This window comes from Eutrigla gurnardus, assembly GCF_963514095.1.
Source record: "Eutrigla gurnardus genome assembly, chromosome: 10".
In the NCBI taxonomy this organism is placed as follows: domain Eukaryota; kingdom Metazoa; phylum Chordata; class Actinopteri; order Perciformes; family Triglidae; genus Eutrigla; species Eutrigla gurnardus.
The window spans coordinates 6,397,354-6,421,030 of NC_139924.1; the positions used below are offsets into that span (position 1 = coordinate 6,397,354).

At 43.1% G+C, this 23,677-nt stretch overlaps 1 protein-coding gene across 1 annotated transcript in view; it reads right to left on the minus strand.

Annotated features, from left to right (window-relative positions):
• Nucleotides 1–358: 358 nt before the first annotated feature.
• LOC311020295 (uncharacterized protein) overlaps nucleotides 359–23,677 on the minus strand; it is a 39,911-nt gene continuing 16,592 nt past the window's right edge. The window contains exons 35-81 of the mRNA XM_084020264.1: nucleotides 23,424–23,639; nucleotides 22,330–22,508; nucleotides 21,938–22,040; nucleotides 21,667–21,825; nucleotides 21,412–21,574; nucleotides 20,688–20,788; nucleotides 20,408–20,587; nucleotides 20,072–20,293; nucleotides 19,601–19,780; nucleotides 19,260–19,451; nucleotides 18,585–18,734; nucleotides 18,354–18,457; nucleotides 17,460–17,662; nucleotides 16,012–16,232; nucleotides 15,722–15,868; nucleotides 15,437–15,601; nucleotides 15,130–15,281; nucleotides 14,753–14,921; nucleotides 14,455–14,563; nucleotides 13,939–14,075; nucleotides 13,644–13,769; nucleotides 12,834–13,013; nucleotides 11,856–12,080; nucleotides 11,597–11,723; nucleotides 11,246–11,445; nucleotides 10,934–11,146; nucleotides 10,636–10,781; nucleotides 10,116–10,243; nucleotides 9,803–9,947; nucleotides 8,715–8,847; nucleotides 8,475–8,624; nucleotides 8,247–8,373; nucleotides 7,927–8,138; nucleotides 7,694–7,856; nucleotides 7,391–7,479; nucleotides 5,938–6,098; nucleotides 5,711–5,825; nucleotides 5,089–5,285; nucleotides 4,977–5,010; nucleotides 4,740–4,886; nucleotides 4,305–4,637; nucleotides 4,039–4,136; nucleotides 3,849–3,955; nucleotides 3,669–3,748; nucleotides 2,770–2,798; nucleotides 2,567–2,698; nucleotides 359–1,258 (exon numbers count right to left, since the gene is read on the minus strand). Coding sequence (XP_083876390.1) covers nucleotides 716–1,258; nucleotides 2,567–2,698; nucleotides 2,770–2,798; nucleotides 3,669–3,748; nucleotides 3,849–3,955; nucleotides 4,039–4,136; nucleotides 4,305–4,637; nucleotides 4,740–4,886; nucleotides 4,977–5,010; nucleotides 5,089–5,285; nucleotides 5,711–5,825; nucleotides 5,938–6,098; nucleotides 7,391–7,479; nucleotides 7,694–7,856; nucleotides 7,927–8,138; nucleotides 8,247–8,373; nucleotides 8,475–8,624; nucleotides 8,715–8,847; nucleotides 9,803–9,947; nucleotides 10,116–10,243; nucleotides 10,636–10,781; nucleotides 10,934–11,146; nucleotides 11,246–11,445; nucleotides 11,597–11,723; nucleotides 11,856–12,080; nucleotides 12,834–13,013; nucleotides 13,644–13,769; nucleotides 13,939–14,075; nucleotides 14,455–14,563; nucleotides 14,753–14,921; nucleotides 15,130–15,281; nucleotides 15,437–15,601; nucleotides 15,722–15,868; nucleotides 16,012–16,232; nucleotides 17,460–17,662; nucleotides 18,354–18,457; nucleotides 18,585–18,734; nucleotides 19,260–19,451; nucleotides 19,601–19,780; nucleotides 20,072–20,293; nucleotides 20,408–20,587; nucleotides 20,688–20,788; nucleotides 21,412–21,574; nucleotides 21,667–21,825; nucleotides 21,938–22,040; nucleotides 22,330–22,508; nucleotides 23,424–23,639 — 7,592 coding nt within the window. The 3' untranslated portion in view covers nucleotides 359–715. The remainder of the gene's footprint in view (nucleotides 1,259–2,566; nucleotides 2,699–2,769; nucleotides 2,799–3,668; nucleotides 3,749–3,848; nucleotides 3,956–4,038; nucleotides 4,137–4,304; nucleotides 4,638–4,739; nucleotides 4,887–4,976; nucleotides 5,011–5,088; nucleotides 5,286–5,710; nucleotides 5,826–5,937; nucleotides 6,099–7,390; nucleotides 7,480–7,693; nucleotides 7,857–7,926; nucleotides 8,139–8,246; nucleotides 8,374–8,474; nucleotides 8,625–8,714; nucleotides 8,848–9,802; nucleotides 9,948–10,115; nucleotides 10,244–10,635; nucleotides 10,782–10,933; nucleotides 11,147–11,245; nucleotides 11,446–11,596; nucleotides 11,724–11,855; nucleotides 12,081–12,833; nucleotides 13,014–13,643; nucleotides 13,770–13,938; nucleotides 14,076–14,454; nucleotides 14,564–14,752; nucleotides 14,922–15,129; nucleotides 15,282–15,436; nucleotides 15,602–15,721; nucleotides 15,869–16,011; nucleotides 16,233–17,459; nucleotides 17,663–18,353; nucleotides 18,458–18,584; nucleotides 18,735–19,259; nucleotides 19,452–19,600; nucleotides 19,781–20,071; nucleotides 20,294–20,407; nucleotides 20,588–20,687; nucleotides 20,789–21,411; nucleotides 21,575–21,666; nucleotides 21,826–21,937; nucleotides 22,041–22,329; nucleotides 22,509–23,423; nucleotides 23,640–23,677) is intronic.

Below are 23,677 nucleotides of genomic sequence, written 5' to 3' on the forward strand. Positions count from 1 at the left end.
GACTCGGGGGGACTTGGCACAGACCTCTAAGCTAACACTGATAGCAAGTGAAGACTTGTTCCATCTGACCTTCTGCTTTGGCTCACAGACCCCTGTAGTAATACTCACCTTCTATTAAAAGACCCAGGACCTGGCAGTCGCGTGGCCTAGTCTCCTCTAACAAGGGTCAGAGTTTATTTGCTACTTTTAGTTCCACTTGTTCATAGAGAAAGCTCACCACAATGAAAAGCAGCCGCTGAGAGGACCTGCATGTGAAACAGTGAAATATTAAATATCCATGAAGACATGGGGGTCGCCACCTCGACAAAAGACATTGTTGTGAGCAGGAAGCCACACAGAAGTGTCACCTTGTGTTCACTCAGCTGAAGTTTATTATCTTAATTAAAATATGGTAATGAACATCGCGGGTCTTCCAGGTCAGTGTTAACTCCTACGCCTGAGAAACTATTTAGATAAGATGACAGATTGTGTCACATGGCTGCTTGTTTGCCAGAAATTATTTTGGTTCCAGATCACAGATAATTCAAATGAACACAACTCTTTTAAAGCTGGCACAAATTAACACAGATTAATTAATACACTCTAAACACTCAACAAACAAGAAATAATATTACATTGTAGCTGGATAAGCTAACGTTTTTTAGGCTGAATATAAAAAAAACAGACACAAAATGGAAAGAAGTTATGGTGAAATCTGCATAAAACAGCACATTTCTCAGCACTGATCCATATTCAGATCGGGTTTCTGATCAGTAGGTCCCAGCATGTCATCAATATCAGTATTTCCAGTTGTGTTGTTTCGCTCCTGCTTTCCTGGGACGTTAAGCTGCAGCCTATCTCGGCTCTCCAGCATCTGGCCGTCCAGTAATGTGTCAGGATTGTTTTTCTGGCCTGTGCCACTCATCTGCTGATCAGAAATAGGACTCTCCAGTTTATAGTTACCAAGATCTCTGCTCTCTACTCTTTGTTGGCTGTGACTCCTGCTGGCTGGGATACTGTCCTGCCGCTGGCCGCCAGCGGGACTGCAGCCATCCACGCCAGAACGATGCTCCCTCTGCTCCTGCTGAGTGGTGCTGCTATCGGTTTGTGTACCGCTCCTCGTCCCGTCTTTTGACTTGCTGTCAGGCTGCTGGCTCTGTCTGATCTGGCCTAATGCAATTTGGAGCTCATTGAGGCGCTGTGATACATAGCTTCTCTTCAGTTCCAGCAGGATTGTTCCATTACGACTCAGGCTTGGAGTGCTCGTTGGTGTTGCCCCCTGAATAAGGATACATCACAGAGAGTTTATTGTAGATGATGTGTGGTAAAAGGCAAATGTGCAAATGCAAGGGCACATCATATGCATGCATACTGAATCACACATTCTTCTCTTAAAGGAAAACACCACCGCATTTCCATACTGAACTATGTTCTGCTCTGATCTTAGACGAGGTGATACATACCTCCCTCTCCTCTGTGCGTGCACTCAATGGCTCTTGCGCGCACTCCGCGCAGCGCTAATTTGCTAGCATGTAGCTTGGCCCTGTATATTCCTTAGGATCCAAAGGGGGGTGAAGTTAGAAGCGACCAAGCACTTCCACGTTGTCCCTATTTAAATACGGTTACGTGAGTAGTTACACGACCCAAGTTTGGTTACACAAAATGAAACATGCCAATTTTTCTAAGCGGATAACAAGGATAACTATATAGTATGGCGGAATAACAACTGGAAGCACTTCGACGTCGGCGCAGTAATATCATCACTCCGCTCCCCCTCTTACTTCCGCCAATAGAACCTACGTGACCTGCACGCCGCCGCCTGCACTACCTGTAGTAGTTTGTGCACAGTTGAGGAAGCATCAGGTTGTAGTAAGATAGTTTGTGAACAATCAAACATCATGGTTATAACGTGCATCGTACAGGGTTGTGAAAACAAGCAGAAGGTATATAGTCCCGTCATGTTTTGAGTGATGATATTACTGCGCCGACGTCGAAGTGCTTCCAGTTGTTATTCCGCCATACTATATAGTTATCCTTGTTATCCGCTTAGAAAAATTGGCATGTTTCATTTTGTGTAACCAAACTTGGGTCGTGTAACTACTCACGTAACCGTATTTAAATAGGGACAACGTGGAAGTGCTTGGTCGCTTCTAACTTCACCCCCCTTTGGATCCTAAGGACAAGCTACATGCTAGCAAATTAGCGCTGCGCGGAGTCCGCGCAAGAGCCATTGAGTGCACGCACAGAGGAGAGGGAGGTATGTATCACCTCGTCTAACATCAGAGCAGAACATAGTTCAGTATGGAAATGCGGTGGTGTTTTCCTTTAAGTCAGGCCTGAAGAGGAGTAAATGAACATCAGCACAACGCTGGAATCAAGTAAATGTATGAATGAAATATATCTTTTATATGTATGAAATACTATAATAATGAGTCATGAAAAAGTAAAACAATCTATATCCCAGCATGTCGAAATTTGTAGGAAAGATAATTTCTATGACCTTACAACAGAATTAAATGACCATGCACATTCATTGTTTGGATTATGTCATCAATGATATGACACGTGTAATATTCCTGTTAATTACCACAGAATGGTTGCCAGCACTGTTCTCTCGCTCCTTTAGCCATGAGCTCATTTGAGCTCTCTTCTCTAGCTGCACGCTCAGCTGCAAGAAAGACTCATTCATGCGGTCAATTTCATCCTCTATGCAGGACATCTGTAATGAAGAAACAGTGAGAAACGTGTAGAGCTTGGATGTTCTTTTCAATTTATGGAACTGAATGATACCTGCATCGGTGTCCCTTTTGGTGGCAAACCTGCAGAAATCAAATAAGACTTTTAGTTCTTCAGAACAGAAAAATGTATTTGGGCTAAATGGAAGCTGCACTGATCGAAAAGACAATTGGAACAACTAATATTATAAGATGATTGTGTATCGGGCAGAAGCACAACTGCCTTCAGAAAAGCTCATTGGCATGCTGTCATTACAGTCATGAACTGTGTTAACTAGAATATTGGAGCATTCATCTGGAACAAAGAAGGTGAAAATCAACTTCACTCTTTTTCTCTCCAGGAATTAATCTAATAGTTTAATGAAGTCTAGAATGCCTAACTGGGGAGAAATGGAAAAGTGTCTGACTGAAATTTGATTAACAGTTGATGCGGGTACATTTCTGTTTAATTTATGTTTAAATGTATTTATTTAAATGAATTTGGAATAGCCTGCAGTTATGGATCAGGGGCTCCAGGCCAGATTTGAAAGCATCAACCCCATCTCATGAAAAACAAGACTGCTAGTTAGACCTTGATAGGTTTTCTATTGAACATGTGTCAAAAGTTTGTGTTTCTTATATCAGCTAACTGAGTACATATTCAGCCCATAGGTAGTGATTCATTTAAAAGGTCCATTGCTTCAGATTTTGGGGATCTATTGGCAGAAATGGAATATAATAATTAGAACTATGTGTGTATTAGTGTACATTCACCTGAATCTAAGAAACCTGTTTTGGTCAGCTTAGAATGAGCCCTTCTTATGGCTTGTTCAAGTACTCTTTTATTATGATATGTGGTGTTTGAGAATGTTTTGTCCATCCCACCAATAGTTTTGGTCAGAGCAATTGTTTTCAGTGATTTTCAATGTCTATGATACCTTTCTACCTTGCTGAAAATCAACTAAATGGTCTTACCTGTCTCTGTGTCCTCAGTTGAACTCAGTTTGAGGTTCATGATGAGCTGTTCTAACTTGAAATATTTGTATTTCTCAAGTCTAAAGTGGAAGATAAGCAGAAAAGTATTTAGTTACATGATTTTGGCATGTGAAGGGCATACCACACTTTCGGTTTTACGGTTTTATCTTTCAAACCAACCTGCTAGCTAATAGGTGCTCAGTAAACTGTGATTCAGTGGGAACTCTAATGTTGAGAAATTCCTCAACTATTGCACCATGCCGCCCCTCAAAAGCATTGAATTTTGTCTGTGAAAAGAAATCAGAAAGGGTAATCTGGCCCTACTCGTGCAGTCGGAGGAGGATGTGAGGCTTAAACGGCACTTACTCACCTCTGCTCGGTCCCAATTGAAAGAAACGTCGAACAGCTGAAGGCTTAAAGCTGAAATGGCTTCATGGAGAGCTTGTACAAAGCTCTGGGGTTTGGACCCTGGATAAAAAAGAAAAACAAACAACATATTGTTTCCAAAGAGGATTACATATGTTGTGCTTTTAAAGATGATTGTCAGAGCTATTGTGTCGTATTACACGAATGCTGCCAAACAATGACACAAGATTGGTTCTCAACACTCTTTTCTACTACTATCTCTCTGATTACCTGAGGCTATGTAGGCCATGGACTGCAGAATAGTAGCAATGAAATGTCCCACGTGCTGAAGCTTTGCCTCCAACAGATAAAGGATTTGATTGGTGTCATCAAAATAATAGTCCCTTGAGCAATGTGCCAGCAGAGTCTCATTAGAGGAAGAGGAAGAAACGGGGATTGACTTGGCCAGTAGCAGAAGCACAGAGGGGAAAAGGGGGCAGTTTGCAAGCAACTGCATCACCTGGCAACCAAACAAGAAAATGGCCGAATGCTGAGGTGAGAGATTGTCCAGGGTAGTCGGGATAAGTGGCCCAGCATCGTTCTCCTGGACAGAATCCTCAGTTGCTGTCAAAACAGATGGAAATACTGCATTTAGGCTTCATATTTACCATTAAGTGTTATGAGTTAAATTCCTGGTATGGACTTTTATACTCCATGTTTCTGTACCATGGTGGAGATGCATATTAGACTCAGCAGTGGTAAGGGTCTGTAACGACTGTTGGATCTCCTGCAGGGTCCTGAAGAGAGGAGATATGCTGACCAGCTTGGACAGGTCGTGGTCACTGAGACACACAGCTGTGCTCTGTAGATGGACTGGGGAAGACAGAACCGTCTCACTGCGGTGACGTAACATCCCGACGCTCTCGGGAATTCAACAAACCTTTGTATAGATTTGTTCCTTACCTGGCTCTGCTTTGGTCATGTTCATGGATGAAAACTGTGGACGGAATTTGAAAAACAAAATGACTCTCCAGTTAATGATTAAGATACAAACCAGACAATGCCAGACCAGTACCTGTGTGTAACACATGTTGGTGTCACCGGCCTGTGTGGATCCAGCTTGCGGCTCACATTCCCTGGCACATGGAGGACTAGTATGACAGTATGGGGGGCCAGGCAAATCCTGGTTCTGCCAAGCTTCTCCTGTTAGCCTACATAAGAGAGCTTCCACAGACCTGAGAACAGCTCCCAGTAACGCTTTAGACGCCTCAGCTGGGGCGGGAAATAGTTTAGAGAGTAAAACAGGTAGAAATGATTCTTTGGGTTATTAAATACAAAGGAAGTACTTCAACACTTGTGTGTTATCCATGCAGACAGGAGATTTCATAAAGGTGGTAACATCTAGCTTAGCTTAGCATGAAGGCTTGAAACAGGGGGAACCACCTACCAGTACTTCTTAAGATCACTCAACGTGTTATTTATTATTAGGTTTATCAACACATAACTCACCGTGAAACTACATATACATCTCAGACTATGGGCTCATCAAAGCTAACAGGTTGCAGCTTTATAAAGTATTTAATCACTAAGCATACTTCCCAAGATGACAAACTATTCCTTTAATAGCCTTGGTTGTACCATGAAGTTCACTTTCTCTAATGAAATCCAATATCATCACCATCATTGTTCAGTTTTACCTTGTGTGTCTCTCTCTCCCACACTGCTGTTACATGGTTTAGCCCTCATTGCATTATGGACGAGCAGCTCTTTAAGAAGACTCAGCTTTTTATGATCCATATTGTCAAAGACATTCTGTAAGAAAATACACAATTTTACAGTTTTCTCGTGGCGCCTCATTAAACTCCAGAGCATTTTTTACTGAAATAATTGTTTTATGCCTCCACTTGATTATAATAAAACCCACCTTGAGAGTTTCAGTCTGTTGGCAAATGTTTCTATAAAACTCCTGCGTGTCTTTGCGGTGCCGGGCCAGTTGTGAGGCTACGTGCAGGTTCTGGTCCTCTAGTTTGTCGTAAAGAGTCTTCACATTTAACTCCTCCAAATCACAGCGTCCTGACGCAAGTCCTAAAACGGGAGTAAACTTCAATAAAATGTAAGTTATAAATGGGAAATGGAGGAAAAAAGCCTCCTCACAATGTCCTAAAGAACTGAGGAGATACATTCCTGATGAATGGCTGCACCTTGAAACCAAACGCGTGCTCAATAACAGCACAGTATCTCTCCCTTTTCAGACAGTCTTGATGGAGCACGCAATAGATGATAAGTATTTAGAATTCAAATTGCAGAGGCTAACTAGAGGGTCAGAGATAACAGCCCAAGGAATTACAGTGTGATATTGGCCATTATTTTCTTCATCATCAATCAAATGGAGAATAGGCTGTGAACTGCTTCCTGGTCATACATAATGACTAAGCCTGTGGACATTTAAATGCCCCATTAAGCTGCATGAACAATGCAATAAGCATGAAGTGAAAAAACATTGACGCCACATCTACCTTAATGTTTCAAGCCTTATTACACACGAGGAAAAACCCCAATGGTAAAGAGTTGCCAAAAAAGAGTTTTTAGTGTGATTCTGTTCAGGAAACATTCCTATGACAGATTTATTGTTACAGAAGTTATATATAAAAAGGATCGTCTCACTTCTCCTTTCAAAAATGGATCCCAATGGTGTGTCGTGATTGGCACATTATATTCAAAAGTAACACTTTGAAATTAAGCTCATTATGTCCTCTTAGCAAAGATGGCTGGACACTTGGGACAGAGGTGAGATAGTCTGCAGTAAAAAGACATTATATTATAGTTGGTGTGTGCTTCGACATGGATGGGTGCCAAAAGCAGTAACTTAGAGATGTTGTATCAATGCTATGAACATTATTCTTGTTCCAGTTCACTAGAGTAATGGACGGGGGGAAAGGAGTTGGCAGCTTGCTGTGAGGCTTCTTTTATTAGGTGTAATTTTGCCTTATTTTAATTTTGTTTGATTTAAATTCATGAGTTTCATTTTTGCCCCTTCAGTAAACTTATGTTAATAAATTCCACTTTTGCACTACTCCTATGGATCTGGTTCTCCAACATCCCTCGATAAAGTTTTCCAGTAGAAACCACCTCATCTGCCCTTTATATGGGGCAGCAGCGCTACAACATCTTGATATTTACACTCTTTGTATTTGCATTCTTCACCCTTTGTACTGCAGCTGCTGCACAGCTAGTTCCCCCTGGATGAATACAGTTTTATCTTATGTTATCAGCTCGCTGTGCTCTCCACCACAACGTGGTTTATGGACATTACTACTACTACAGCTTTTTTAAAGGGGGTTTGATCTACAGCACAGGGTAATAAACAGTGACCTCACCTCCCCGTGTAACAGCAGGCTCCTCAGCTTCTGCTCCCTCTCCTACACCTCTACTGCCTAGCAAGCCGCCTCGGCCTGGAACAGCTATGCTGGAATACAAAGCCACACATTTATATGCCTTGTATATCATTTTACAGTTTTTCTTAAGGCTGGCAAGAACAAAGAGTCTAAAAGGAGGGGGGGGGGCTTTAAGCATGCATCAACAAGGGTACATACTGCACATCGTATCTGCTACTAGGACACCCAACATCAGTGTCCTGATGGATAAAACACACCATCTGAATTCATGTCGCGCCAACAAACCTCTCTCCACTGCAAACACAATCCGCTGGACAGAAGGGCTCCCCAAGGCTGCGCCACTTTGGCTTAGTCCTCCACTGGGAGACGAGTCTTGTGTTGCCGGGTTGCAGAACTAGCACTGTGGTGGTCAAAACCACAACTACAACCAGCAGCAGACTCAGGATCCCTACACACAGTAACCATTACGTCACCATTAAAGAACAGAGACACTAATGGTGAACGGTAAGAACACACACCTGCAATCACTCCCCAGTCAGGAAGAAGGTTGAGTCTGTGCTGCTTGACAATCCCATACTTGACTAGCTGTGCCGGGGTCATGGGCTGGAAGACGGAGGCCCGAGGGTCACACTCTGTCCCCTCCTCACTGACCACCACCACCATACTCCACTCTGGGACCGCATTGTCAACAAACACGTACTTCCCTGTTTCTGCAAACCCATGGGCAAACCTGGGGGCAAAGCACAGGGACAGAGAGAAGTTGTGGGATGTAGTCACAAAATGTGATTTCAAACGATCAACACTTGAGGCTCGACATGCAGGAGAGACTCAACGCGACCTTGTAGAGTTGAAGTTTGTCTGCTTTATGAGGATCTGCAGACGTCTGAAGGCCCCAAAGTCCCAGCTGGGGTTACTGTTAAACAGGTGGTCTTTCTGATAGACCGGGAAGTGGCTGAGATGGCGGTCTTGGAGATATTTAAAAAACAGTTAGAGCAAGATTATCATGTCTCAAAATTAAATACATTTTCATGGTGTCAAGCATGAAAGTAAACCAAATCTGTGGTACCAGTGTGGTTGATGGTGAGATGGAAAATGAGCATGTCACCAGAGGGCAGACAGACGATGGGGTTGGGAATACGAGGAAGGACAGCATCATCACCATCATCATCTGCTGTGTCTCTCCTCTTTCTGGGTCTTGTATTTAGTTCTACTGGTTCTGAGTTGAGGTAAATCGGTGCTCAGGGTTTAGCCAATGCAACTTACACCAAATAAAAATGAATAAATATGACAACGTAAGTCTAGTCACCTGACAGAAACTGATTGATGAGCTCTCTCTGTGTAGGAATCCAGCCAAACACCCCTTTTACGTCAAACTGGACTAAATGGATTTTCCCAATACTCTTTGCATGGATATCTGGTCCCAACACATTCATTACAGTCTGGAAGTAAATGGAAACAGGCTCAATAAAAAGTGCTTCTGCTGCACTATACAACAGCATACAACATAAATTCAAGAAATAAAATTACAAAATATCTATATGTAATTTTTTGAGATGCTTTCTCTCTCATTAAACTGACAAGGCAGGATATGGACACTTCACTGAACAAGTGTGTTCACCTTATTGGAGAACGAATAACTTATGAAGAACAGATACAGCTTCTTGTGTTTCGACATGAATAATATGCATATAGTATCATTTTTCTGAATCTGAAGGTGGTGTTGTTGATCAATAAGTGCATTAATGTCTGTTGATTAGATTATGGTAAAATAATGGCTACATTTTAAACACAGAACGGTTTGAGGTGTAGATAAATGTCATGTACTAGAGTAAAACACCAGTGTGTTAAAATGATATTGCCCAGGCAAACAGTCGTCTAAAAATGATAAAGGTGAGGACTGTTTAATATCTCGAAAAAAGGACGAAACCCAGTGTGCAAAAAAATATGCACAATTTATAGGTGATGAAATGATCTCATATTTATGAACCTACTATTTGGTTGAACTACTAAATCCATTTCATACATCCTGCTGTATCGAGAGAGGAATTTATTATGTATTATTCATCACTTTCCCTTCCTAGTCATGCAATGACATTGCAAATATGCAGCTGCAACATTTTCCAGGTGTCCTGAAAATGCAACGGCAAGCTTTCTGCCAACTACTCGTTCTAGCTACATCCGACAATCTGAAAAGCCTCTTGGTTGCATCAGAACTAATACAAGATTTGTGCTTATTTTTATCTGGTGGAAGCAGCTTTTTCGAAAATCCTCTCTCTCATTCATACACACATTTAATGCAATTCATAAGCAGGTAAAAGGTAAATAAGAAATCCATTATCTTGTAAGGTATGGCCAATCATCAGTTTGTCAATAGCCCTGACACCGCTCCCTTACCCTGGCCATGACTATCTTGTCTCTTTCTCTGAGGCTGAGCAGCAGGTGGCCGTCTGGGAAGACCTGGGCAGAGAGCTGAGGTAGTCTGGTAAGGCAGGAAGTGTTGCAGAGCTCTTCAGCTGACACATATCGCTCACACTGGCAGCTAGGGATCAGGATCAGGCCGGATAGGACAAGAAACAGACAGCATATCATGCCATTTACCACTGAGAGATCATCCATTTCTAGATTGGCTCGTTTTTACAGGGTCGATTTTTAAAGTAGTACTTTGCACTAAGAACGAGTAGAAATGAAAAGTATAAATGATATTCACATGCCCATCTCCACATCCAGAGTTCCTCCATGTTGTCCACAGGTGATATTACAGGAGTGGAGGGAAGGTGACACACACTCTCTGGATGCTGCCAGACGCACCTGACCTGTGGCACACCGTCTGTTAGCCTGAAACACACACACACACACACACACACACACACAGACACACACACACACACACACACACATACACACACAGACACAGACAGACACACACATTGCTGATCATTCTTGATTGAAAACCAGTATAACAGTGTTTCTGCCATCTCAATTGCTTCATGGACTTACAAATCTTCTGGAAAAAAGAAATCATCTGCAAACATGAGACCGTGTTTTTCACAAGTTGATAAATAATAACTTCTGTCTGGCAGAATTTCAATCAATCCACAATTTAAATTGCATTTCCATGAAATTGGAAAGGAAGCTATTACAACACGACTTTGGATGGATGTGAATTTATTTCGGTGAACCATCCAAAGATGGGAAACACAGTATTGATACAACTATATGCTACTGACCTCAGGCTGGCAGTCTAATTCGCTGTCAGAGGTAGAGCTTTTGAAATCCAGTTCATTGTAGAAGATGAAACCAGTTCTGCACAAACACGAACCATCTGACTGCTGGAATGCACGATTCTTACCGATACAGGTACAAGAAGAAGAACCTGAGGAAACAGGTGTGACAGGGCATGCCAATAAGAGCAACACAATATTTTCCTGTGCAGATGACACTCAACAACTCCTTCCAACTCTATTTGTTCTGATAAGAGCACTTAATGTGATCTAAGTTCTCTAGAAACATCTGATAGGATCAAACCTGCTGTTGAGGTGGAAGAGCTGCCGCAGGGAAAGCAGGCCTTCTGAGCAGGCACGTGGTTGAAGGTGCCAGCTGGACATGGGTGACAGTCACCCGTTGTCTCAGCACGAGTGAGGTTGCCAAAGGAGCCAGGGGGGCAGGGTATTGGTTGGGTCGCTTCCATGGGACAGACATACCCAAGCGGGCAAGGGTTACTCTTGTAGTGGTCTGTACCTGTTGAATTCAACTAAATTAACACTTTATTTATTTGAGCGTGAACCAGCAAATCTTGTACATATAAACTGAGATCTGAAAGGATTTGTGGTAGAGGACCTGGGGGGCAAAAGTATCCTGGTGGACATGGAAGGCATTGTGGGTTGGGGGAGAGGTACGGACGGTAGGTGCCACCATCACACACATGACAACAGCTGTTTTTGGATCCTCTGAGCCCGCTGGTGTTGACGGGCATGAAACCCCCTTTACAGGACTTCATGGCAGAGCTGTTGGCTGGGCAGTAGTAGGGAAATGGACAGCTGTGGGGCGTGGTAACAGGGTTATTTATAAAGCTTAAACCCACACCGTGGAGACTCATTTCTACAGTTAAAGCCTCTCATTTACATGTCAATCTATCAAGCATGTGTTTGCAAGCCAGGTTTCGGGATTTTGGACCTTTCAAACACTCACAGTTGTTTGGGGGTGTGGTAGGAATGAGATCCCTCAGGACAAAAATACCCCTCAGGACAGACTTGAGGTTCAGCAGTTTGAGGCCCACAGTAGGAGCCAGCTCTGCACAGCCTCTCTGAGTCTGCACCTGGATTATGAGCAAAAACTCATTACTGCAGAACCTCATTACTGGCTTTAGGGAGGGATGTGTTTATTAAATAAAAGCCTGAAGATTATCAAATACAGAATCTAACATTAGAAACTGTGTTGATGCACCTACCCATGGGACATTGGTAGGAGGCTCTGCAGGGGATCCCCTTCACATTGGGTTTCCCCGTAGACTGAGGATCCGGGCAGAAGGTTCCCCCTGCACATGGTTCACACTGGCTGGGTGCAGCAGCTCCAGGAAGGGGCCTCTTAGTGCCTGCAGGGCAGAAAATGGGGGGTCCGGACCCACTGCACCAGAAGCCAGGTGGGCAGGGACTGCTTGAGTAGTCTGTAAGCCCTGGAAAACAGCAGTTTTCTCAGAGCCAATTAATCACTTCACACACTATAACCAAAATAGAAATACATTTGCTGCATCATCATCGTCCACACACATCGTGTGGGACCTCACATTAAAAACACCTGAACACAAGTGGAGTTATTTAGTACTTACAATTTAAGAAGCCTTTACTTAAAGGAGAAATCCGGTCCTTTTTGACCCCATTTTCGTTGTTCCCAGGGTCATCCCGACTTATTAGAAGCAAAAATACAAGCTATTTGAGCTAAACGAGTGCTGTCGTGTCTCGTAAGGACCCAACCTGTGTTGCATAGGTCTTGGAATTATTTTCTGAGGCCCAGAAAAGCAGATGGGTTAGCATTGAAGCTACTCTGGAAGGCTTGCAGGCAGGTACACATTGCTTCTAATAAGTCGTGATGACCCTGGGGAAAACTAAAATGGGGTCAAAAATTACCGTATTTCTCCTTTAAGCATACGAAGAACCAGAGGAGGAAGAGAGATGGAGGCAATCTGCTTGGATTCATCACTATAGCCTCAGATATTACACATTCAAATTCACAGTTTACATTACAAATCCTTCGCTGTTATCTCAGGTACTTTTATACTAATGTATGTACATACTGGAATGAATACAACCTAGAAAGGTACATTTCTCTTATCTGTTCTTACAGATGTAAATACAAATTTGCCAGAGAGAGAACTATTAACGTGTATTTTCACTTCATTTTGCACGGTCAGTTTGATGCAGTGCCACACCTGTGCTGTTACAGTGTGAACCAGGAGGACAGGGCAGGCAGTCACCCTTGCTGCCTGCTCCAGGGGACGCTCGATAGGTGTACAGAGGACATGGTCTGGGTCCTGCTCCTCCATTGAAGTCAGCGCCAGGCAGACCATCACAGTAATGAGCAGCGGGACACAGATGAAGGACTGGGTCTCCTGCAGACAAATAGATTCAAAACGTTTGGAAAAGAAAAAAGAAAATCTATTGCAATACCTTATTGATCACTTAAGCACTTTCCCCGGGTATATTCTGTTACTGTTAACCCTTCCTGATCCTTGGCTCAATTATAATTCTCAAGGCGGGGCTCTTCTGGCTCTTTCCTATTCTCAACCTGTGTTTTTAGCTGCAGTCCCAGGATCCTGCTGACATCTACTTACACTCAATTTACAAATAAAACACATGAGGACTGCAATTAACTACCCATAAGGACAGCAAACAAGCAAAATGCTGCTTCCCAACAATCAGGATTGTAAACTGATCATCTGGGCCAAGGCAGAAAATACTTTTTTTCTTCTTTTTATACGATGTTGGATTTATTTTATTGTATTTATTTATTGGTTGTGTTTGTTGTTTCTCTATTACTGCTGGCTGTTAACCATATTGCCCTCCAGGGATGATAAAAATACCTTGCAACTTGAATGGTTTTATTTGTGGTGCAAAATCTCGATCAGAAGCAATTTGTCCAAATACGGCCTCTAAACAATTAAAACGTTATCTTGTATTTTTACCCAGAAAATTATTTTGTAGTTAACTACTCAACCATTAAGGGAATTATCAGCTCATACCAGGTTTGCACCAATGCCGAGGTGGGCAGGGTGAGCAGTCCTGTTGGCTGGCACCTCCTGAGGAGCTTCTGACAGTGTTCACAGGACACGACTCAGCCTCCTTCGTGCCCTCAGGACAGTAGAAACCTGGGAAAAAAACACACACATAAAAAAGGTATCAACTTATTCTAAATATTTAAATAATAATTATTATAAAGAATAATTCCTTATCAATCAAATAATGAACATTTGTGCAAGAAAATATAGATATCATCTATTGGTAGTGTTTAAGTTGTTAACAAATGATGTATTGTACCTGGTGGACATGGTCCAGCACACTGCACACCCCAGTGGCAGCGGGACAGATTAGACATTGTCCCCTGAGGGGTGAAATCTGCACTCCCAGAAACACAAAGATAGCCCGCAGCACACACACCCTGGATCCTACCAGCCCTGACGGAAATATACACATTCGTTTATCCACAAAACCACAATGAAAACACACGTGCAAGGATGCGTAGGTGAAATTAAAATGTATGCTTCATTAAAGGAATAGAATGATAATTAGCCCATTTCTTCATGCATTACATTCATGCATATTCAGGTGTTAATTTGGCTGTTCAGTTAACCGTGACGCATGAACATGATCTAGTCCTGCATTCTGCTAATTGTTAGTATAATCAGAGCACAGATGAATGTTTGCCTTTGAGCATGTGTCTGTGTGTGTATGTATAGGATGTGCATGAGCCTAATTGTGTGTCTGCCTGTGCACTTGAATGTGAATGTGAGAAAAGTGCACAATGGAGAGCATACACTGGGGAGAAGCTGCTACCTGCAGAACCTCCCTGGAGGGCAGGGTAAACACTCTCTCTCTTCTTGTAGCCCTCCCTGGTTTGAATGAGTGTATGTCCCATTAGGGCAGGGCTGAGGCACCATGGTGCCTGAAAAAGAAAAAAGATTCAGTAGAGCGGTGACTGACAGCATGATTTATTACATTGTTATTACTACAAAGGGATACAGGACTGCTTTACACTGAAACACAGCCTATGAGAGGCATTTTGGGTGTTTTTTGTATTATTTAGGACGGTTGATGGGTTTCACGTAAATTAAAATAAATGTTTTTAGTGTACCTGCAGGGCAAAATGAGTGTGGTGGGCAGCGCCGTGGCTCTCCCACTATGGCCTCTTCACAGAAGAACCCAGGTCGGCATGGGATGCAGCCATCGGAGCCCGGGTTCGGCTGGTACTCTCCTGTGGGACAAGGCAGGGCCAAGGCAGAGCCTTCACGACAGAAGTGGCCCTAGGAGATAATGGAAATGACACAGGGTGTGGGATTCAATGTAACAGCACATTAATGATGATAATATAATAATCAAAATGGCACACGCTTCTCTAAGAGAGATACTGTTAGGAAAACAATAAGAACAATAGGGGGGCAATAGAAGGGAAGAAGGTGAAGAGAGAGAACATAGAGAGGAAAATAATCAATTGCCATGAATATGGCTTACCTTGGGACAGAGGAAGGCATATGGAGTGGTTGATGAGAAGTCAAAAGGGCAGTAAAACCCAGCCGCACAGGGGCCACTTGGGCTTGCCAGACCATCAGTGGAGCAGTAATGACCTGCAGGACATGCAGAGCAGCTCTCCATGGACACCCCTCCTATGACCACAGATAACAGTGTATACAATGATGCAGACCAGAGAAGCAGATAACAAGAGATCCAATTAGGGCCTCTTTCAAATGCAAATGTGAGCTTCTAATTAAAAGAGAAGATATGGATATCTCATTACTCAATTCATCAAATAATGGTGTACCGATGGTGTTGCGAATGCTCCCGAGAGGACATGGAACTGGGGAGAGGCACCCTGCTGGACAGAAGTGGCCCACGGGGCAAGGGCCATTCCTGGGGGAGATGTCCGAGCTCTGCGGCGTTGGCTCCATGGCTCCACCTTGGCAGAAATAACCCTGCAAACATGAACCTAGAAAAATATATAAATGATGTGTGTCTTTGGTCCTTAATGGTTTCACTAGTACAGGGTGTGCACATTTTGCTATAAGACTAAAATAAGGTGACAGCAAATCTCTTTGTGTTTGGTCACCTTGTGGTGTTGAGGCTCCATGTGAGCTGCAGTACACTCCAGAGGGACAGGGTGTGCACACAGAGAGAGAAAAGGCTCCTGTCTGGTTGCTGAAAGTCCCCAAAGGGCAGAGCTGAGGCAGGGCTGTCCCAGCAGGACAGAAATGACCTAGGAAGAGAGCGTCTGTTAACTGATGAATCATTACAGCAGAATTAGAATGTTGCCCACTGGGCCGTACTGCTGCTGCATGTTGAAAGGCTAAGTGATCTGATTTAGACTGTAGATTCAACATTTATTTCCACCGTCCTCACCAGCCGGGCAGACAGCGGGCTCTTGAGTGGCTGAGGAGGAACACATGGACCCGTTGGGGCATATTGAACAGTGGGCTGCTCCAGGGGCAGGACTGTAAGTACCAGGCTCACAGGGCACCTCACTGGCTGAACCAACAGGACAGCTATGGCCAGCGGGGCAGAGGTAGCCATGGGAACCATCGGACGGGGCGGGACTGGAGCTGCCACCCAGGCAAACATACCTGCAGGCACAAACAGAAAACAAACACATATTTATTTATTTTGAAACATATTGTCAAAAGCTGTAATTGGAGGGGTTTAACAAGCTGTCAGTGTGGGAATATAATTTTCAAATATTGGAAAGGTTTTCTGTTTTGCAATTGTGCTTTATGTTCTTGGGTAGCAAACAGCCCTCAGGATGTGTCCCAAAGTGTACTTTAATGAGACAGACTTTCAATGGAAAGCATTCCAGTTTGCAGAAGCAGTGGCATCTTTTAAATTACTTCTCAAAACTTATCTTTTCAAAACAATTATTATTTATTTTAGCACAGCATTTCTTTTACAACATGTCTTATTTGATTATATTTGCATAATATCCTGAAATGTTATACGGTAATCTTGGTATTGAAAAGCACTTATTATTATCATCATCATTGAAATGACTGCATTTGACTGCATTTGGGCAACCTTAATTAATACTATAATACTGAAATTATTTTCATTCAGGAGAGTTCACTTCATTCAAGAACTACTTAATCGAATTCAAGTTAATTAACAGAAGAGAAATAAGAGCAACAGACACACTGAAGGGCTTCAAGTCCTTTAAAGCGTGTTTTATCTCAGACTACTAATTGCAGAACATATCTGCAGCCCAATGCAACAGATAGCAAAGTGTTTGAAGTGTCCTCCTGAAGACACCTGCTCCCTCTCCTACTGGGACTCAGGTGCTCATGTAAAAGCCATCTGCTGTCCTCAATTTTATGTTTCATTTTTTTGGTTTATGTGGATACTGGCTGGCAATTGATTTTTCAACACTGGATATTTTACAGGCACATTGGAGTGGTCACTTTAATGCATTTTTAAATCCTACACATGAATCCCAAAACATTAGGGAGAGACTGGAAGCAGAAAAGAAAGATTGGGAAATACAGTTTTAAGTTTTCACTCATTTCTTGACCACTTTCTCTTCAGGTCAGATACTCGTATTTAGTTTTCTTTAACTTTTGACATCTAACCTATTTTTCTATTAGCTTTCTTGCACTGTATTTCTAAGTGAAATTGAAAGTAGTTATAATTCTGAAACAATCAAGCAAATAACATGAATGATACCCATTATGAACAACATACAAAAGTGTGTGTGTGTGTGTGTGTGTGTGTGTGTGTGTGTGTGTGTGTGTGTGTGTGTGTGTGTGTGTGTGTGTGTCTGCAGTGTCTTGGTATTGAGAAAGCAGAAGAGCAGAAATGTTTACCCAGCATGACATGGGAGAGCATCTGAAAGCGCTGCTATTGCAGGCCTGTCACAGAACAGTCCAGGGGGGCAGAGTGGGCATCCATCAACTCCCTTCAGTCCTTGGGAGATGGACAGAGAGCCTGTGGGGCAGGGGAGTGGATAGCCAGTGCCAGGAGGGCAGTAGTGACCAGAAGGGCAAAGGTAGCTTTTGGTAAAATTCCCCTGAGAAATGAGAAACAATGAATACATAAAAAAAACAATAGCATTTGTATCTTTGATGGCATCATTTCCTAAGAATGCACATAACTGGAAAATATGCATTGCTTGCGTGCATCTTAAAGTCTAATGCTCCGAGGTCTTTAGGGGTTGAAATGTTTATTATTGCATAGCCTCAGGAGTGATGTGGAAGGGTTATGTCATCATAACTTCCAAATGAATCCCATTAGAGGATGAAGTTAATATTCCTATTTGATTATGCCATATGTCGTGCGTAACATTTTAGCCCTGTGGAGGATATTGAGAAAAGCTTACGGAGTGACCAAATGTGTTCGGTGAAAGCCCCGGTACGTTAAGCTCACATTTAGATTGGAATATTCCTGTGGAGGTTTAGGCTTGATTGCAGTGCTAGAAGAATATATTCAAAATTGGCACCATCAATAACCATAGCATATAAAAGTAAATGCCGCCATCTTTTATATTTTGTGTACAAAGTTGACACTTCAGCTAATGGGCAAAGCAAACAATGGGAAACAGGGAGCAACAATGTGCTTAGGCAATCTTCCAATCAGATTCAGATCGTTTTTTTAAGTTTCATAGGATGAACATCATCATCGATCTTTCTCTGGTATCAAGGACCTCCTGACCAACATTACCAGCTTACAGACCAACAGTCAACGGAGAAGGAGAACTAAACCTGAGACTCAGTGGAGTTGGGGCTGGTTGATCCAGCAGGACAGAAGAATCCTGCTTCACAGAGTCCTGTTGGCTGCCACTGACCAGGCTGAGAGCAGAACATCCCTGCAGGAAACAGAATAATGCAGTCATCACAAAGACTTCAAACAGAGTGAGTTTAAGTTTCCTTTCACTCATTTAATCAAGGGTTAGGTTATGATGATGTATCACAGAACACTAATCATCTCCACACCAGCAGGGCAGGGCAGGCAGTCATCAGGACTGGAGGCTCTGAGCTGGTTCTGCACAGTCCCAGGTGGGCACGGGAACTCCAGTCCTCGAGTCAGTCCTGGAGGGCAGTAGTATCCAACAGGACACATTGCAGGCTGTACAGTACCTTCAACTGAGCCACAATAAGAATAATTCATAAACACAGATTACATCCGTTACAATAAAATGAACACAATTTTAAAAAGAAATGCACACTCAGAGTGTAAATCCCTTGTCAGTAAGATTAACTGAAATAGACAGGTGTAACGTCCATTAGCTGTCCCTATCTCACCTCAAGATGTTTTAGATTTCCTTTAATTAGTGAAACCATGTGCTTCCCAGAGTCACATTGGACAGTCCCTATAGAATGGGTGTGAATGTGTTGCTTTTAATTAAAAAGTGAACATATGGGCTTGTATTGGTTCTGCTCCAACTAGCCAATGATTTATGTCCTTTTGATAAGTCTTCGGTCATTGCTTTGACCCTTACTTAAACGTGCTGTGGCTGTACTTATCTATCATGGCTACGGCTGTTAAATTAATTACGATCTCTAACCCCCAGTGTATGGATTCCTCTCTGTGTGATTGCTGAATATTGAATGTAGAAAGACGCTCTTGCCTTTGTCGAAGATAAGTCAAAGACAATCCCTGTTTCCTACCTTGACAGTAGTATCCAGGGGTACAGGTGGTGCAGTTATCTTGATGTGTGTTGCCTGTTTCAGAGCTAAATGTTCCTGCGGGACAAGGCATGGGGACTGATGTTCCTCTGGGGCAGAAGAAACCAGCTGGGCACAGAGCCTTATCTGCTGCGCTGGAGCCCCAGTCGCAATAAAACCCTGCCCAACAATCCCCTAGAACACAGCAGGGGAAACAACACGTTCAAATGGAGGATGTTATCTTTCAAATTCAGCAAATCAGGAGAAATTGCACTTAAAAAATGTAAACTTAATGAGAAACCTAAACATTCATTTGAGGTTTTTTTTATTTTTATTCCAAATACCTGCTCTTAGCCCCTGTTGGCAGAAGATCCCAGGTGGACAGAGAGATCCAGTTCTGTTGTCAGTCGGATTTGGAACTGTGGCACCCCTCAAACAAAGAAACCCAGCAGCACACGGTCCTGAAGGCTCAACCAAACCTTCAGACCCACAAAACTGACCGGCTGGACACAACAGACACTCACCTGTCAACACAGATTGACAGATTTGGCTTCAGTCCAAACAGAAAAATAAGCAACCTGTCAGGTGCATTATGGTCTGTGACATGGTTGCACACTGCCTGAGGTGTCAATGTGTCGAAGTAAATGAAATCAAAGAAGATCATTTCAAGATTAGTCTTGAAACTATTAGAGATGACTTGACATATTGTTCTCTCGTCTAAAAGTCCACAAAGACATCTGCCTTAAAAAAAAGTCATGTAATTTCCTAATCAGTCAAATCCAGATAATTCCAAGTGTTCTCTTCAGAGTTTTTACCCGTGGTGGTGAGACCGTGGCTGGGGCTGTAGGTGCCTTTGGGGCATGGTAGAGGCTGACTGTCTGGACTCTCCCTTGGACAGATGTAGCCAGCGGGGCAGGGCAGAGGGCTGGAAACACCAGTGGAGCTCCCCCTGGTGGGACTGGTGCTTGGGTACTGGCAGTGGAACCCAGGAGGACAGGGATTACACTCTGTCTGGCCTGATAAATCCTGGAACCAGCCTGGCAAAGACATCCAACCAAAGAGAGGACATCTTCAGCGATAGAAAGGGAATTGGTACAGTACAAATAAAAGTTTTGCAGAGCTACATTCACACAGTATAACTAGTTGTTTACCAAGTGGGCATGCTTTGCAGTAATATTTGCTTTTTCCTCCGGTCTCATTTTGGTAAAAGCCGGCTGGGCAGGGCGAGGGTACACTGCTTCCCTCAGCACAGTAGTGGCCCGCTGGACAAATACCTCCAGATACACTTGACATTGGAGTAGCAGTCTGGGAACCCTCTAGACAGAAGAAACCTGGGGAAAAAAACACTTCAATAAAATGTTTGAAAAGCTACATTTTACATCGAGTAGCATTATGCTGTCATACTAACAAATATTCTGTCTCATATCTGACCTGGCAGGCAGGGCCCAGAGACTGCAGAGAGGCCGGTCTCTGAACAGTAGAAGCCAGGAATGCAGCTACGACACTGAGACTCCACAATCCCACTCTGCTCACTGTCAAGAGATGCATACCACAGGAAGTCCTCCATCCATTAACTGTAACCATTTCTCCTATTCAGGGTCATGAGGGCGGTTCTGGACATTGGGCGGAGGCAGGGTACAGTTCAACAGTCTATTAAAGGGCTGACTCATAGAGACAGACAACCCTTCAAGGTCGTGTTCACACACTTTAGAGTGATGAATATACAGTCATCAGTGAACCAATGTTGCGTGTCATTTGACTGCAGGAGGAACCCAGAGGGAACCCACGCCAACACGGGGAGAACAGGCAAACTTCACACAGAGGGTTCTATCCCTCTTGCTTCAAGGCAACATTGCTAAATAATACACCACAGTTCTGCTCAAGTGACTTCATGTCATTTGAATAATAATTGCTTGGTATTACCATAGAGAGCACCCCAAGCCACTACCTCCATCTCCTGTTTAATTACACTGTTATGTTTTACACTGACAAAGCATTAAGTTGAGCAAGCATCATCAATGTTTGTGGATTTTATGACATCTTCAAAATTTTAACTATTACAACTAAATCCACAGAGAACATTCTGTTTTATGAATATTAAGGCTTATGGGAATTAGAGATGCGAGGGAGAGTATTAAGTAAATATAATATGTACCTGAATGTTCCTTTTGGGCATGGCTTTGGTACATAAGTCCCCACGGAGCAGAAGAAGCCGGGAGGGCATGAGAATCCAGTCAGATTGTCTACTGGTGAAGGTTCAGAGGCGCCACCAACACAGACAAACCCTGCAGCACATGGCCCACTGGGGAAAGTCCTCCCTTTAAATAAATATCATTCAAACAAGGTTTTAAAATCACCCTGATGATGATTTAGCCATTTACCTGAATTGTTAGGAGTGGATGCATTGTACCTGTTCCTTTGCAGTACATCCCAGGGTCACAGGGTGAACACTGCCATTCCTCAACCAGCCCTGACATGTTTGCATAAGTCCCCACTGGACAGGGGTGTTGATTTGCTGATCCGCTCTGACAATAAAATCCCCCCTCACACAGAAGTGGAAGGGACATTCCTGATGTACAGATGCACCACAGAAGGAAAAGGAATTTACTCTGTTTAAATATAAATGATAATTACGTCTATGTTGCCAATCATCCAACAATGTGTCCACCCATCAGCTTTACCTTGATCCCGACAATAAAACCCAGCAGGGCATGTCTCACAGCTGGCCTGGCCCTGTCTGAGCTGGTAGCTGCCTGGGAGGCAGGCAGTCTGTCTGACACTACCCTGGAGCAACCATTTAATTGATTTTATTAGACTTTATAACTGGAGAATAACATGCATCAGCACACATAAATCGTGGTGCAACAATAACAGTGGAGACTGAGGCAGAAACAACACAGGAGAAGATGAGGAACTCAGGAAATACAGGAAGAAACCATCAAATTGACTTATAGTATGCAGTAATGCAGTTGTCCTCACAGAATAAAACCCACAGCTGAGGAGGAAGATGTCACATACAATATTCAGCAATGATGCCAGGAAGTAGCTTGAAGACTAATACTGGATGGCTGACCTTCTCACAATATTGCCCCGCTGAGCAGACATGTTGTTGTGGTCTCTCAGAGCTCTGTCCCTCAGGACAGTAGTAGCCTTCTGCACACTGGCCACTTGGCACAGCTATTCCTCTCTGGTGGCAGTAATGACCTGGAGGACACTGCTGGCAAGCCTCGACTGTAGACCCACCAAGGGAACCTGGTGGAGAGCATCCAATATGCATATCAATTGGACATTAATTCATAGCTTGATATACTATTTTAAAAGTATTGAATTGTTAGGTGTTTTCGCTATACATTCATTGCAAACATAACTGAAAAGCATTAAAATGGATGTTAATATGATGCAATGTTCACACGTATTCCCTCATCGGATTCTAATTCATGACCAGACAGAGGGGCTACAGCACATTTTAATAGGATGCTTGTTGTCTGCCGCAAGACAAGAATACAATTACACAATGAAACCACTTTGTGACTGAAATTATTCAAAAGGTGCCATGGGGAGATAAAAAAAAACCCAGCTTCAATAGAAGTTTTTATATTCCTCTGCATCATTGAAATTCAAAGATGGATACCGGTTCATGTAAGGACATCGTGGGCAGCAAAGAGATTACGTGTTGTATTTCCCAGTTTAATATTGTGTTTGATTACTCATTCATCATTTATTCATGACAGAGCTACAATTACCACGTCACGGTCGTGTGCCTACGCCAACCAGTCAAGTGGCAGTCTAAGTCTGTCCAGAGTGTAATCACATCATCATTTGATCCTGTTGAACATTTTCGGGAAATGTGTTTTCTGAGGTCACAGTGACCTTAAACTATCAAATCCTAATCAGTTCATCTTTGAATACAAGGAGATGTCTTTGTGCCAAATTTAAAGAAATTCCCTTCAGGTATTTCTCAGATATCTTGATCATGAGAATGTGTGGGACGGATGGACAGATGACCCAAAAAGCCATCGCCCACGGCTGCCGCTGGCGGAGGACAGGGGATACTCACTTTCAAAAGAAAATACATCTAGCACACGGTTTTCTTTTGATAATTAAATCAATGAGATTATTAGGTGAATCTTACAATTACAGCTATATAACAAAAGAGCAATATCTCACTTTTTATGGTTCCAACAGGACAGGGCAGAGGAAGCGGAGTCCCAGGTGGGCAGTAGTATCCTGTAGGGCAAAGTGTGGCATGTGGGTTTGAAGAGCCTTTAGGGCAGTGATATCCTGCAGCACAGGGCCCTGTAGGAGCCTCTTGACCAGTCTGGTTACAGTAAAAGCCAGCATCACACGGCTGGGGGTAGGAAGAGCCCAGAGGACAATAGAAACCTGGAAAATAGCCACACACAAAAAAAAAACTCAGCAAG